The 17,266-nt window shown below is 40.1% G+C and overlaps 1 protein-coding gene across 1 annotated transcript in view; it reads left to right on the top strand.

Annotated features, from left to right (window-relative positions):
• The window catches only part of LOC125228364 (serine/arginine repetitive matrix protein 2), a 62,402-nt gene that overhangs the window by 30,034 nt on the left and 15,102 nt on the right, over positions 1 to 17,266 (top strand). The window contains 5 exon segments of the mRNA XM_048132901.1: positions 12,184 to 12,396; positions 13,452 to 13,511; positions 13,699 to 13,731; positions 14,924 to 15,041; positions 17,200 to 17,252. Coding sequence (XP_047988858.1) covers positions 12,184 to 12,396; positions 13,452 to 13,511; positions 13,699 to 13,731; positions 14,924 to 15,041; positions 17,200 to 17,252 — 477 coding nt within the window.

Raw genomic sequence — 17,266 nt, 5'->3', positions numbered from 1 at the left:
AGCAGTACTCGAAGTCCAGCTGATGCTGAACCCTGGCTGTACCTAGGGGAACTCGGGTTTAGTGTAACACAGGCAAACGCTGTTTTCGTCATCGGACTTGTCTTGATGAGTACTCGAGTGAGCAGTACCCGAAGTCCAGCTGATGCTGAACCCTGGCTGCACCTAGGGGAACTCGGGTTTAGTGTAACACAGGCAAACGCTGTTTTCGTCATCGGACTTGTCTTGATGAGTACTCGAGTGAGCAGTACTCGAAGTCCAGCTGATGCTGAACCCTGGCTGCATCTAGGGGAACTCGGGTTTAGTGTAACACAGGCAAACGCTGTTTTCGTCATCGGACTTGTCTTGATGAGTACTCGAGGGAGCAGTACCCGAAGTCCAGCTGATGCTGAACCTTGGCTGCACCTAGGGGAACTCGGGTTTAGTGTAACACAGGCAAACGCTGTTTTCGTCATCGGACTTGTCTTGATGAGTACTGGAGGGAACAGTACCCGAAGTCCAGCTGATGCTGAACCCTGACTGCACCTATGGGAACTCGGGTTTAGTGTAACACAGACAAACGCTGTTTTCGTCATCGGACTTGTCTTGATGAGTACTCGAGTGAGCAATACCCAAAGTCCAGCTGATGCTGAACCCTGGCTGCACCTAGGGGAACTCGGGTTTAGTGTAACACAGACAAACGCTGTTTTCGTCATCGAACTTGTCTTGATGAATACTCGAGTGAGCAATACCCAAAGCCCAGCTGATGCTGAACCCTGGCTGCACCTAGGGGAACTCGGGTTTAGTGTAACACAGGCAAACGCTGTTTTCGTCATCGGACTTGTCTTGATGAGTACTCGAGGGAGCAGTACCCGAAGTCCAGCTGATGCTGAAGCCTGACTGCACCTAGGGGAACTCGGGTTTAGTGTAACACAGACAAACGCTGTTTTCGTCATCGGACTTGTCTTGATGAGAACTCGAGTGAGCAGTACCCAAAGTCCAGCTGATGCAGAACTCTGGCTGCACCTATGGGAACTCGGGTTTAGTGTAACACAGGCAAACGCTGTTTTCGTCATCGGACTTGTCTTGATGAGTACTAAAGTGAGCAGTACCCAAAGCCCAGTAGATGCTGAACCCTGGCTGCACCTAGGGGAACTCGGGTTTAGTGTAACACAGGCAAACGCTGTTTTTGTCATCGGACTTGTCTTGATGAGTACTCTAGTGAGTAGTACCCGAAATCCAGCTGATGCTGAACCCTGGCTGCACCTAGGAGAACTCGGGTTTAGTGTAACACAGGCAAACGCTGTTTTCGTCATCGGACTTGTCTTGATGAGTACTCGAGCAAGCAGTACCCAAAGTCCTGCTGTTGATGAACTCTGGCTGCACCTAGGGGAACTCGGGTTTAGTGTAACACAGGCAAACGCTGTTTTCGTCACTGGACTTGTCTTAATGAGTATTTGGATGAGCTGTACCCAAGATAGAGCTGATGCTGAAACCTGGCTGTACCTAGGGGAACTCTGGTTTGGTGTAACATAGGCAAACGCTGTTTGCGTCATCGGACTTGTCTTGACGAGGACTTGGGTGCGCAATAGCCAAAACAGCGCTATAGCTGAGCCCTGGCGGTATCTAGGGCAACTCTAGTTTCGGTGCATTATAATATAAAAATATTTCATGCAATGTCAAGTTAGGCATAAAACATAATATTAACTGAACAAAAATCTTACCAGAAGTGAATATTAACATCAAGTAATTAGAACAAATTTATTAATTTGCCATACATGAAACACTTTATTTATATCTAAAAAGATACGTATGTATATCCATTTGAATATCAAAATTAAGTACAGTCGATTTCACTAATAGTAACACAGGGAATAAAGAGAATACTGGAGTTCCAAGCGTCCATAGACTGCGGTAACTACTTACTATCAGACGGGATGTATGCTTGATTGCCACCAGAAAAGTATTTCTGTATCAAACGATCTTCATAGAATTCACAACAATCAACAGAAATAATTTGACATATTCTATGGTACTACTCAACTCAACCAAGTACCAGTCATAAAGACGAGTCTAAGATATTTCACACGAAACATACTATGAACAGAAAACAGCGTTTATTTATATTGCACCGAACCTGAGTTCCCCTAGGTACCACCAGGTCTCAGCTACAGCGCTGGCTTGGGTACTGCGCACCCAAGTCCTCATTAAGGCAGGGCCTATAACGAAAACCGGGTTTGTCTATGTTGCACCAAACCTAAGTTCCCCTAGGTACAGCCAGAGTTCAATATCAGCTTTACCAGTACTCATCAAGACAAGTCCGATGACAAAAACAGCGTTTACCTATGTTGCACGAAACCCGAGTTCCCCTAGGAACAGCCAGGGTTCAGCATCAGCTCTATCTTGGTTACTGCTCACTTAAGTACTCATCAAGACAAATCCGATGACGAAAATAGCGTTTGCCTATGTTGCACGAAACCCGAGTTCCCCTGGATGCAGCCAGGGTTCAGCATCAGCTCTACCATAGTTACTGCTCACTCAAGTACTCATCAAAACAAGTCCGATGACGAAAACAGCGCTTGCCTATGTTACACCAAACCCGTGTTCCCCTGGGAAAAGCCAGAGTTCAGCATCAGCTCTACCTTGGTTACTGCTCACTCAAGTACTCATCAAGACAAGTCCGATGACGAAAACAGCGTTTGCGTATATTGCACGAAACCCGAGTTCCCCTGGATGCAGCCAGGGTTCAGCATCAGCTCTACCATAGTTACTGCTCACTCAAGTACTCATCAAAACAAGTCCGATGACGAAAACAGCGCTTGCCTATGTTACACCAAACCCGCGTTCCCCTGGGAAAAGCCAGAGTTCAGCATCAGCTCTACCTTGGTTACTGCTCACTCAAGTACTCATCAAGACAAGTCCGATGACGAAAACAGCGTTTGCGTATATTGCACGAAACCCGAGTTCCCCTAGGAATAGCCAGGGTTCAGCATCAGCTCTACCTTGGTTACTGCTCACTCAAGTACTCATCAAGACAAGTCCGATGACGAAAACAGCGTTTGCGTATGTTGCACGAAACCCGAGTTCCCCTAGGAATAGCCAGGGTTCAGCATCAGCTCTACCATGGTTACTGCTCACTCAAGTACTCATCAAAACAAGTCCGATGACGAAAACAGCGCTTGCCTATGTTACACCAAACCCGCGTTCCCCTGGGAAAAGCCAGGGTTCAGCATCAGCTCTACCTTGGTTACTGCTCACTCAAGTACTCATCAAGACAAGTCCGATGACGAAAACAGCGTTTGCCTATGTTGCACGAAATCCGAGTTCCCTTAGGAATAGCCAGGGTTCAGCATCAGCTCTACCTTGGTTACTGCTCACTTAAGTACTCATCAAGACAAGTCCGATGACGAAAACAGCGTTTGCGTATGTTGCACGAAACCCGAGTTCCCCTAGGAATAGCCAGGGTTCAGCATCAGCTCTACCTTGGTTACTGCTCACTCAAGTACTCATCAAGACAAGTCCGATGACGAAAACAGCGCTTGCCTATGTTACTCCAAACCCGCGTTCCCCTAGGAATAGACAGGGTTCAGCATCAGCTCTACCTTGGTTATTGCTCACACAAGTACTCATCAAGACAAGTCCGATGACGAAAACAGCGCTTGCCTATGTTACTCCAAACCCGCGTTCCCCTGGGAAAAGCCAGGGTTCAGCATCAGCTCTACCTTGGTTACTGCTCACTCAAGTACTCATCAATACAAGTCTGATGACGAAAACAGCGTTTGCCTATGTTGCACGAAACCCGAGTTCCCCTAGGAATAGCCAGGGTTCAGCATCAGCTCTACCTTGGTTACTGCTCTTTCAAGTACTCATCAAAACAAGTCCGATGACGAAAACAGCGCTTGCCTATGTTAAACCAAACCCGCGTTCCCGTGGGAAAGGCCAGGGTTCAGCATCAGCTCTATCTTAGGAACTGCTCACCCAATTAACTCATCAAGGCGAGTTGGATGACGAAAACGGCTTGTTTTTATGTTGGCAATTAACGTTTTCAATATGTAATGTTAATGGTTAATTGTATTGATTTTCGGCCAACACTCTATATTTAAATGCATACATACATATTTACATAATTATATTCATACATACATACCTACATACATACATACATACATACCTACATACATTCATACGTACGAACAAACATACTGATCTATGGGCGACGATGATCATTTACCAGTCATCAGACACGTCTCCCAGTTCATTAAAAATAATTTCTAGCCGTGTTCTACTTTTATCCAATGAAAACATGTTTCGTTGCAAAATTAAAAATGGGGCGCATAGTGCGGAGTGGCAACAGCGCATTTTCCTTCCTGGTCTTACAATAGCTTAGATTCATAATCCTGTCTCTTTCACGCAAGGCTCGACAACGCTTTAACAAAAGGGAAAGCCTTATAAATAGCGCTTAAAATAAGGGTAACCCTTATTAAAGGATTGCAAGCCGTATCGGATAGCGGTAAGCCAATGCACAGGGCAAGCTTTATTGTTTTGCTGAGTTTTTTGTAAGGGCTAGTCAAATGAATGGGCTTGCAGTTCGAAAGGGAGAGTCTCTCGATTGGGTCGTCCTTACGTTAGGGATTCCCAATGAAAGGCTTGTAGCGCGGAAGGGGCTGTCCGGTCCCTGCTTCAAAATACTTCAATGAAATAAAGCAACATGTCTTTAGCAATCTCGATTTAAAAATTACCGTGCTCGGTTCAACTATATCTATCATACTGATGTGCCGACGGAAAGTTTCCAAAATTCTGAAATTTTCACATAGGAAAACTTCGGAAACTTTCCATACTTTGTATGGACAATTATATGGCTGGAAACTTTCCATTTCATAAATTTAAATTCCCTTTATTATTCGTGACAGGTTCGTGAATTTTTCAAGAAATTTAAGATTTTTTGGAAAGTTTCCGCAACTTGCACATCACTAATCTATCATCAACTGATTGATTAAAGACTGAAGTTTCGTATGGACTCAATAAGTTTCGCAGTTAAGCTCGACTTAGACGACTCAACAACTTGCATGCAATATTCAAAACCGGCCAAGAGCGTGTCGGGCCACGCTCAGTGTAGGGTTCCGTAGTTTTCCGTATTTTTTTCAAAAACTACTGAACCTATCAAGTTCAAAACAATTTTCCTAGAAAGTCTTTATAAAGTTCTACATTTGTGATTTTTTTTCATATTTTTTAAACATATGTTTCAAAAGTTAGAGGGGGGGGACGCACTTTTTTTACCTTTAGGAGCGATTATTTCCGAAAATATTAATATTATCAAAAAACGATCTTAGAAAACCCTTATTCATTTTTGAATACCTATCCAACGATATATCACACGTTGGGGTTAGAATGAAAAAAAATATCAGCCCCCACTTCACATGAAGGGGGGGTACCCTAATAAAACAATTTTTTCCATTTTTTATTTTTGCACTTTGTTGGCGTGATTGATATACATACTGGTGCCAAATTTCAGCTTTCTAGTGCTTAACGGTTACTGAGATTATCCGCGGACGGACGGACGGACGGACGGACGGATGGACGGACGGACGGACGGACGGACGGACGGACTGACAGACAGACATGGCGAAACTATAAGGGTTCCTAGTTGACTACGGAACCCTAAAAACTTGCTAAAGTACACGTGTACAATGAACTCAGTCGATCGACCAAACAACAAAATGTCAAGAACTGTGTATATGAACCTTTAGTTGAGGTTTCACTTATACTAGTTCATTGGTGACCAACTCTCGCCTGCCTCAGCGAGTGAGGGGTTGAATATTGATCGGGCATGACGTCACTCGCTCACCCCCTCGGGGGCCTCGGGTAGATTTTAATACGGCGCTGCGCACCCTAGCTAAACATGTTAGGATATACAATGTAATGTAGGGCAATAACTGCCATAGATATGAGAATGCCTTTTGGTATTAAGTTCGCCTTTTGTACATTTTTTTTACTGTGCAATAAAGTTTAAATAAATAAAAATATAGACGGAAGGTTTTAAGCAGGATCTAAAATCTGAATAACAACCTTATGTCACCACTCTCATGAAGCATACGAGCAATGACATATGTATAGGCATAACTCCGTATAGACAGTTTCTCAGCAGGAAGGAGTATAAATACATAAATTAAGTATGTAATAACTCAATATTAATATATAAAATGTTTATAACATCAGTGTAAATTAAAAAAGAACATGTATGTACCTACTAGTAAGAATTACATTAAGTTAAAATCGTGTTATTTACTAGCACAGACCAACCCCTATAGACATCTATTACAAGACGACTCGCGGTGGCCAGCCTTCCTAGTATTTGCACTGATATAAGCGCGGGCGCTCGCCGTGCCCGATCAGTATCGACCAAGTAACAGACCCGAAAGCAGCGCGTGTTTTTCGCACAAAAAAATTGGAAAAGGGTATTTTGATGCCTTAAAGATGTCCACCTGTAGTGTGAAATGGTGTGGAAAGGTAACAAGAAGCTCAAATTTAAAAACAGACGGCATTACATTCCACAAATAAGTCATATTTATAATTTATTCAGAGCCGGCATAGGTCAACTTACATTGGCCACTTACGCGTCAGTAGAGGGACAGTCATACTTCTGTCCCTTTTCATCTGGCGCGACTGCCCGCCGTCCTTGAAACGGCCAATCACAGCGCGCTTAACACATTCCCCGCCCGCTCCTCGCACCCCAAACAGTGGTGACTCGTATCGCGAACCAAATATACAAGACTGCCACTCTATAGGAGGTTCTCTGTGTTTACTAGGTATATAGCGTGTTTTTTATATGCCTAATACTATTGATATTTTAAATAATTTAAATTTTACCTAACCATTGACATGTAACCAAATATTACCAATTAATTTTCATTTTCATATCATATACTAAAAGAGACAGGTAAAGCTATTCTACGCGATCTACGAGTACAGCGTACCGTGGTACCGCTTGTACTCGCTAACTTTATGAAAATTGTATGAATTTTTAGCGACCCGTCTATCAGTCGTATAAATTGGTGCCATGATATCACATACCCATCGTCTAAGGGTTTTTACAATCTATGATAACTGCAAGTAACTGGGTAGATTGTATTTTTGCGATTGTAATATGGATATAAGTCTTGGCTCTGAGCCGACAGTAACTTTGAGGGGGTGGTCAGTATGCTACTGATGTCTAGTTCGAGCCAATAAAGAGAAATAGTGTTATGAAGGATTTAGACAGCTGTTACTTTTCTTTTTACTGACTATATTTTGCCAAAAACATTTATTATGATATTTATGATGTAAGGATGGAGAAAGGAAATTATGACGATATTAACCCTTTGAATGTTATGCCAATAAAATTGTCGGAATGCAAAGGTCAAAGGACCAGACTATTATTTATTCGTAAGTCAAAAAAAGTTTAGCATCTACCATCCGTTTTTGGCGTTTTGGCCATTTTCGTAATGTAAACTTAAGTTCTAGTAACCACGTGGGGGCACTGTTTACTATGTTCATACAATTAACTTATCGAGTAACGTATTGTAAAACGCCAAAACCGCACAGTGGATTCTCTTATTTGTATTATTCCTGTTTAATCAATAATCAGGCTTGTAAAACAACCAAACTATAATACAATTAATTCGTTACCGCACCCCTGAAAGCAGGTTGCGTGCTTGTCTAAATTTATGTCAGTGGATTACGTTTGCTTATTAAATCAGGAGTTCTCAACCCGTGGACATGCGACGCATAAAAACGCTCGTTTAGATAGGACTAGGTTTTATTGCTACGACCTTGCTCTTTTTTGTACAAAGATACTATGTACTTTATTTTTTATTAACTTCTACATGTCTCGCTAAAAAGTAATTGAATAAAAATAAAATGACCGCCTCCATGCATGTCATAGACAGTATTACATTCAAGACTTTTTTATGTCTTGTAGACATTTCAATTCCATTTTAGAAGTACTATTTAATTCTACATATCGTCACTACTTTAAAAAAACTTGTATCTTCGTCTGTCAATGAAAAGAAAATTGTAGTAAGTATGTATGGAATGCATATAGACTTACTGCGTTTTAACTATGAGGAACAGCGTGAGATACGAGATTTTTTAAAAGTAGTGACGATATTTGTAATTTAAATTCACAATTTGTACCTAGTAATAGTAGTACCTATACAATTATCAATAGGTACATTTCATGTTAAAACATGTGCAATTATTTAGGTGTCCTAAGTTACACAGTCCAATTTCAGTACCTCAGTTTAACAGACAGCTGCCCAAACTAAAACTTGCTCATCTAATTTACGAACTGCTCACAACAGTATGTAAATTAACGAAAACCATTTAATAGAAGACGTTAAGTCACATTGAGCAATTTTTATTAAGGAACCAAACCCCAAACTAAAATTTATCATCCCATAGAAAATATCAACCTCACTAGCTATGCAACTGTTAGAAGATATTTTCGTAATTTTGGGGTCCGATTCAGTAGTAAAAGTTTCTCAGTATGACCTGATCATTAACGGGTTTCAGTAAATAGTTTTCGTTAATTTACAAATTATATACAGTCGTTATCTAAATATATAAAAGAAGAAACTGACTGACCGACTGACATATCAACGCACAGCTGAAACCGCTGACCCCAGAGATTCCAAATTTGGCACGTAGGTTCCTTATAAGGTGTAGAGGAGGACTATGAAAGGATTTAGACTTATATTGACCGGGATATAGACCGTGATTACCTTTTTGATTTTTATTGAGGTCTCGATATTTCGACGCAGTCCTGGTCAATATAGGTCTAATGAAACTAACCGTGAATCATTTAAAACTCTTCAGAAAGGATTTGTCAAAATTCACCTCCTAAGGGGATGAAACTCTCCTAATGGGGGTCAAAAGTTTGAATAATAGGCATTACTTTTAGTACGCAGGCGAAGCCGCGGGAAAAAGCTAGTCAGATATATAGCTGCAACAATATATCTGAAGGCGACTGTACAAATGGCCTATTTCACTGCTTCCAATACGTGAAATACATAAATGTATAACTCATCTGACGTACGTAAGTGTGCCATGCCGGAAACAATTGGCCTAGAAACGGTTGACGATAATATTTATATATTTTTCAGTACAATGGGCTACGTTTGAAGTATTTGTTCTGAACATTAATGATGTACACGCTTACTCTCTTTAAAAATATGAAGTCTTATTTATAACTAGCAAGTATAACTATCATTCAAAGCCGAAAGACTCCCGAATCTCTGAAGAGTTACCACATTTTCAGTAATTATTATAAACTAGTGTCAGGCGTAAACGACACTGGTGGTTTGCTCCGTAATGGAATAAAACCACAACCACGTGTTGGTTCTAATTAATTCCCTTGATTTTGCCAACTAATGTTATTCAGGTATAAGTGTTTTTATCACGCAACAACCAACGGACACTGACAGCTGAATGTTATCCCTAATTAAGGCTGACAACCGCGCCTACACTTCATTATACGAGAGTCGCCCTTAGCTTAGTTCGTAGTTGACTACAGACACAGAACTAGATTTAGAAGAAACAAGTTCATCTTTTGTATAGGGGCCGAGCGTGTCAGATTTTATATTGAAGTTGTTACTTGCCTGTGATTTTAAATATGTCTCAGGCCCTTGAGTGTTCATAATTTTTGTGTTGTTGCAATTAAATATCATTTGTTGACATCAACTTACAAAAAATGACGCTCGAAAGCTGCAAGCTGTCATTAAACACGGACAACTCAGTGGATTTTACCAAGTTCATTTGACACGCTAAGTAGATAAGTAGGTTTGCTTGATTATGGTATACTACAGAAAATTAAAAAGCCTAGACGGATTTTAAGTCTGGATGACATTACATTGAACAACGTGCTCTCTGAAATATTCAACTGTCTACGTATTTCAATTTAAGAATTTACTACTAGAAAGACTAACACGTGTTTCTTATAAACTTGTATCGGGCACTCGAAATAGTAATATTGACGATTTGATATAGTACCTAGCTTCAGTGCAGTGTACACTCGCACTTATACATGCAGATATGAGCAAGATGCGTGGAGAGTAAATTACTTTAGGCACTAGGTCTGAGTCAAACTCGCAATAAGGCTACTGGTTTCGCAGATAAATTATACATTTCATGTATTGGGACGAAAAACCCAGTAGTTACCAGACTTACCAGTGATCAACTACACCTAACACTTCCAAGGAATAACCCTTTAGTTCAAGTTTAATAGCCAACTGAACTGCAAGATTGATTAGAATGTTACCTACTTTTAAAAATCGTTCAATTTCCAGGTGTCATAAATAATATTTTTAGTGAATTAATATTAATTAGCATTTGAATATGTTACGACTAGGCGAACACATGTATAAAATGTTACAGTTAACGCCATATTGCCACATTCGCTGCACAGCGTTCTGCACGCCATTCAAGTTATAAATCATATTTGTAGCTTGATAGAAATAATGTTAGGTAGTTTAATTATTTTATATGTAACAAAATGTAGGTGAAAGCGATAAAAAGTACCTAGGTATTTATAATTGACTTTGTACAGTTTTGAATTTAAACGTGCATTAAAAAAATTAAAGCTAGAATAGGTATTCGATTAAAGCTTACAAAAGAGCTATCGTGATTATTGATTACTACGCGTGTAACTATAAAAGTAAGTGATTTTACATTTGAGCTAATCTACAGTCCGCGTTGAAATCGATTAGTATTACAAATGGGACAAAAGGCTTGAAGTATTTTAAAATTACTAGAGGAAATAATGCGTAAATGTAAATAAAGTTTTACGACGTTCGTGCAAGGAAATAAAAATACCTACAGTATTAAAATCACATAATTCTGATTCGTTATTTATTCCTTAAATTAACATTGCGACATGTTGATCCCTCAACGCGTTTTAACAAGATTTCCTCTACCAAAGACGTCTAAAACACCTAAACGATTGCGAAAAATCTGAAACGGGGAAAATAATGAGTGTTTTCCCGTCGCGTCGGGGTAAAGGGGAGCGCTCCCTTTGTGCGCTGAGCGGAGATCCTGTTTGCGCAGGCTGCGCGCGGCGCCGCAGTAGCGCCGCCGGCCCGCCGCCGGCCGCTCTCACGTACCCGAGGCCCCGCAATCACGCAAGTCTTCCATTAGATTAATAAGTCTATTTAGCTTAAGAAACCAAGTCTTCCACTAGTTTTAAGTATGCAAAGGGGCAGGGGATCGCGTCGCGAACAAAACACAAACAGAGTAGTATTCGAGAGGCTATGGCGCGGGACGTTCCAAGCGGTGGTGGCGCCAGGGCGAGGCGGGCGGCCGCGGGCGGCGTCGCACGAGCCCGCGCCGGAGGCGCTGCCGCCGCCCTCGCCGCCGGGGCCGTCGCACGCCGACGTGCTGGAGCCGGCGCTCCGCACGCTGCTGGCGGGGCTGCGCGGCGCCTGCTGCTGCCGCTGCGGCTGTGCCGCACAAGAACGCAATTATAACGATAACTTGCAGGTCTGTCTCTCCAACGACGAGGAGAGGAAGTCCATGCGGTCCGTCATAAGGTGTGCATTTTATCGATCACTAGCATCTAGGTTGCGGCCGTCCGCCTGATCGTTAATTGAAACTGCGCTATCGACTTGATTGGAAATTAAACGATTTCATACTCGTTTGTAGCCAGCGCTCGGTTATTGTGATATGCTTCGTTTTTATTACAAACTTATCAGATGGATCAAGTATGTTAAATTATTTTAATGTTTCCCCATTTCTAGCGCACTTAGGTGCTGCTCAGGTAAATATTCGTTAGTCTTCTTTGAAGCTTCATTAGGATCACTTCAAATCAAATAGATAACAAACATGCGACAATTGTAGGTTAATTTCAACATATTAGATTAACAGCGATTGGTTCCAGACACACAGTGACATGTTGAATAATTTTAGATATTTACCTATTTTACATCCCAATTTAATTGTGTATTTTCTTTTATTTAGGCACAACAAAATGCGGTCATGAGTCATGAAGCTTAAGAAATCAATTTTCAAAATAATTACCTACTCAGTTTCTTGTCATGGCCAAACGACCTGTCACTTGTTTCTGGGAACTATTGACATTTTAGTAATAATTACAATTCCCATAAGTCAATATCAATCTCGTATCAATCAACTGTCGCCTGTCATCTCAACCGTCTTGACCGAATCGTTTGTCTTCAGCGTGCGCGAAACGCACGCTGTGGCGGAGGCGCAGCAGGCGAAGAACGCGCGCCTGCGCGACGCGTTCGGCATCTCGCCGCGCTTCGTGGAGGGATCCAGCCTGGACCCCGAGCGGCGTGCACGTGAACACGCGGCTAAATACCCGCTAGTGCGCACGCCGAGTCACGAGCGCGAGGAACGCCCGCAGCCGCCCAAGAAGAAGAAGAAACGAAGGTAACTCTCCTCGCAACTATCACGCCACACGGTCGGCATCTCGCCACGCTTCGTGGAGGGAGCCAGTCAGGAGCAGGACCCGAGCGGCGAGCACGCGGCCAAATACCAGCTATCCAGCGATGCGTTCGGCATCCCGCAATGCATCGTGGATCACGATGATCCCTAGCGCACATCGGCATCTCGCCACGCTTGAAGTTTAGTAAATTAATTTAATTTAATTTATTTATTATATCAGACAACAAAGGGCCCATAATGGTTAGTACTTATACATTATTGGATATTTTAAAAACTACCTGTTAGTATAACATAAACAAAAAGTCGACACAATAATACAACAATAAAACACTCACCTAGTGGCCTAAATTAGAAAAATAAAACAGAATTATTTACATTTTACTTTTTCCTTTTTGAGGGTCCTGGTTCTGCATCTTGATGGCACAACTCGTGGAGGGATCCAGTCAGGAGCAGGACCCGAGCGGCGAGCACGCGGCCAAATACCAGCTATCCAGCGATGCGTTCGGCATCCCGCAATGCATCGTGGATCACTGGATCCCTAGCGCACATTTGCTATCTGCCATCTCGTGCTGAAATCGGTAACATAATTTTATTTTACCTATGCTGCACTTATAGGTAATTTTTTAAATGTAATTTTTAGATTCCCAAAGTCATTTTTCCCCATTTAGAATTTGGAACTTTCTATTATTTCTATAACAAATCTACAATTGAATTTGTACATGTACAAGTACGCTGGGACTTGCTAAGATACAATATGGCAGCATCAGTCTCGAAAGGTCTTTCTAACGAATTTGACTTATTTGTTTACACGTTCGTATTACATGAATGATTAATCATAGAATTATTAATAAATATTATTGTAACAGCATGTTTCATAATATGGAGACATATTATGTGGCTTGATAAATAATAAGTAATTAATCAACCTTCCATGACAAGTGACAGGCAACTTCAATACAACTGCCACATCATACAACAACAATAGTAGTTGACGCATTCTTTATTAAACCATTTGTTTACCGATTCCTTTGTGTTTACAGCGCATCGCCTGAAACTAAGAAATTAAAGAAGAAAAAATCCAAGAAAAATAAAAAAGAAAAGTAAGTGTATTTCCAAACTTTCTTTTTAATATTGTTACGTTATTGCATGTTTATAATTATAATATTGGCGATTTTTAACCCAGGCAGGTTATGTTGCCGCTATCCAAGAGGCAAGTATATTTTTAGTGGATATAAAATACTATCCTCGTTTTTAAATGTACTTAGCCGATTATTTTAATAATTTCAGCGAGAGAAAAATGTTATGGGATTTCATACGTAGGTATGGTAGTGAGATATGTTACTGTGATATTTTTATGTTTTTTGAGTGATAACATAAACTTGACATCAAGTCCAAACTAAAGTGTATTTATCTGAAATCTTCCATACTTTGTATGATTATGTAAATTTTAGTTTGAGCTTGATTCAAATTTTTATGGTAACTTAAAATTCCACTTATTTATTTCAAATAATTACATTTATTTATTCTCTATGTTTATTTTGAAGCTAAAAGGTGAAGGTATAATAGTAATCTAACCTCTACCTATTTATATGCTTAGATATAATTATTTGGAGTGTCTAAATCTCACTAAGGTAATTTCGCATCAGAATTAGTCAACTATCCTTAAAAATATTTTTCTTTCTTTATTTTCTATTATGCTCCTAGATTGGTTGGGACAGACCAGGCTAATTTGATATCTATCAGAAATTACGCGAAGATTATTATAGCGACATCTTTTTCTCAAATTATGACGTTAACAACTCGCGGTCAACTTAGGTTGGTCTTACTCTATTCACATTAAGAGCCTGTTGCATCAAACCGTCTGTCACCGTTAAAGCGTTCGTTAAATTTTATTGTATGGGAAGTCCCATAGACGTCTGCTGCGTGACGATAATGTGTCTGTCAAATGTGGTTGATGCAACTGGCCCTTACTTTGATTCTGTTAGCACCAAATCTTAATTAAGCTAAGAAGTTTGTGTTTAAAATTAAACATTGGTTGCATTTATGACGTTAACCACAATGGTGGATATCCATTGTCCAAACAATATATTTATTTATGTTCAGACATAGATGCAACCAACATGTGGTGTTATTTACAACAATACTTTGCGAGTCTATTTATATCCATGGGCGTTTTGAACATATTATGTTAACAGTTGCTATTACACTTTAGTCAGTGTAAAGAAGCCATATGATTTTATAACAAAATAATTATCAGAGGTCAGGCAGGGTGAGCTATTTTCCTTATAATTTTATTAAATTAACATATTTCTCATCTTACAATTTGCAATAGATGACGATGACAAGCTTAGCCTCTCTGAGCTCTGATAATGAACTTTTATTTGTCACAAGTAAACGAAAACGTGACGTCTTCCTGAGGGAGGCCTGTACAATGTAACAAATAAAAACGCTTAAAAACTGTATAGGTACCTCACTCTTATCATGCTATTTACTGTATCTTCTCTCCTCCCAGGCAAGACGGGAAGAAAAAGAAGAAGCGCTCCAAATCCCCAGACTCGGATAGCTCCAGCGACTCGGACTCCAACGACTCCCGCGACAGCTCGGACGACGACAAACGCAGAAAGAAGAAGGTAAATGTTACTTGATACGATCGCCCGCCATCTTCGAAGATTATGTTTTGTAATTTTGCTACACTAGGGCAAAGACATAACACTTTCAATTTTCTTTTCATATTTAGGGTCGGTTGCACCAAATCGTCTGTCATCGAATTTAGCTAAAATTTTAGTATAGGAATTTCTATAGACTTCTACTGCGTGACGTTGACGTGTCTGTTAACTGTGGTTGATGCAACTGGCCCTTAAAGTCAAACACGGGGAAAAGGCAAAATAATGTTAGTTTATCGCCTTCGACCCACGTGGGACATTAAATATGGGGCAAATACGGTCTGGGGAGCGGGGGTTGAAAGACGAGGTTAGAGCGATTTCTTTAATGGGGTCGAAGAGAAATGAAAAATTATTTTGTTTGGAATATTGATTTTCACATTTGAACAAATTATTAGAACTTCATGGCTATGAAAGCTTTTTTATTTAGATTTATATGATTTATTTAGATTTGCATTTCTAAAATAAACACTACTAAAAAAATTGGATTTAACAAGTAAATTTTTGTGTAGTTTAGATAGAATTAAGATAAGAGGAACGTTTTTAATTTAGGTTACATGGTTTAAGAGACACATTATAAATAACAACGAAAAACATAATCTTCGAACATAAAGTGTTCTAACAATGATGGTTAAAATTCATATTACTTTGGGACTTGGGAAATGTTTGACCTTTTGAAATTACTTTCACACGTGTCCTGTCTAGACTCACTGGGCCCACACACACCTCATCCCATAGCTTCAACAAACCCCCAATAGCTGATGTACCCTTTATCCCTGATATTTCAAACGTTGGCTTGAAGGGATCTACTATATAATACTTCGCACCATCCTCTGCATACGAATTTTGGGCGTCACGTTTTATTTTTCTTAAAAATCTCCTTACACCGCCCTCTTTGTTACTTTAGCAAGTTACAGAACCGAGTAGCTATCACGACATTCAGTTGCGAACTATCCCCCCAGCTTCATCTCTTAGCTATGGTGCCCACACTTTCTATCTGTCATGGGGGAATATCCGAATTTGTGAATGTGGTTTTGTCTTCTTACATACTTCATTTTTTTTAGTTTATTTTTCTGTAAATACAAGAAATAGACAGTAAAAATTATCTGTTTAACTGTGCATCATTTCATAGGATAGCCATCTTTATCTGAAGAAATAACGTATACTGTAAGTATATCACAAAACAATAACACTCAGTAAACACTATGTTAGGTGAATACTAAATACGTATTCCGTGCCGATCGGTAACATTCCAGTTAACATTGTGATTAACGCTCGCGCGGGTGCTTGCGGGTCTAGAGTGCACAGTTACTTGCATGGTGTTCGTAGTCCTTAAACAGATGGTGGTTATACATTGTGAGCGCGGCGGCGGCGACGGAAGCGTGTCGGCTCCGTCCGCGTCCGCTCGCAGGCGCGCGACTCCGGCCGGATCCGGCACGGCTCCGTACCGCCCGCCCTGCCCTGTGATTGAATGTGAAAATGTAACTAATCCATAACATTCTCCCTCTTCTCATTTACCCAAAACTAATTAAGGATGCTCCACATGTTTAAATGGTATACAATACCACCACCGTTTGTTAAATAAGGTACGTTTCCGAAGTGTTATTACCATTTGATTTTGTGTCTATGTATTTATGTATTTTAATTACCTATATTAATAAATGTTGACATTGTAATTGTGTTACTAATATTATATCTATCTCACTCGCACTGGTGCCAAGAATCGAACCATTTACCGATACCATTCTATATATATTTTATTTTATTTATTTCATGAGAATGTTATGGATAAAATAACTAAACATTCTGCGAAACACTTTATACATTTCATTTATACTTGCTTACATGATAGCTTACATTTATTTTAGTATTAATTATTTTTCTATTAATTTAATAAATGGTTATTTAGAGTGCATGTGTAACAGTGGTATATTATTTTAATTCTGAAAACTCTTCATTAGACGATTTTGTGATTCGCTTTTTCATGAAGAATCTACGGAGACCTTATGTGCGAGATTTGATTTGCCATTACATACCTACCACTATAGACTTCTTGCATTGGCACCGGTGTTGGATGGCAGTCTTCTACTATGTTGATTATTCACCGATTTTTGTTGGATTTAAACAGAAAAAGTCGAGCTCAAGACGCCGCGGCAGCAGCCAGCCCTCTACCAGAGAAAGGTGAGTTAAATCAA

Source organism: Leguminivora glycinivorella, chromosome 7 (assembly GCF_023078275.1).
Source record: "Leguminivora glycinivorella isolate SPB_JAAS2020 chromosome 7, LegGlyc_1.1, whole genome shotgun sequence".
In the NCBI taxonomy this organism is placed as follows: domain Eukaryota; kingdom Metazoa; phylum Arthropoda; class Insecta; order Lepidoptera; family Tortricidae; genus Leguminivora; species Leguminivora glycinivorella.
The sequence above is the reverse complement of the archived record's forward strand: the minus strand, read 5'-3'. Positions and strand labels throughout refer to the sequence as shown.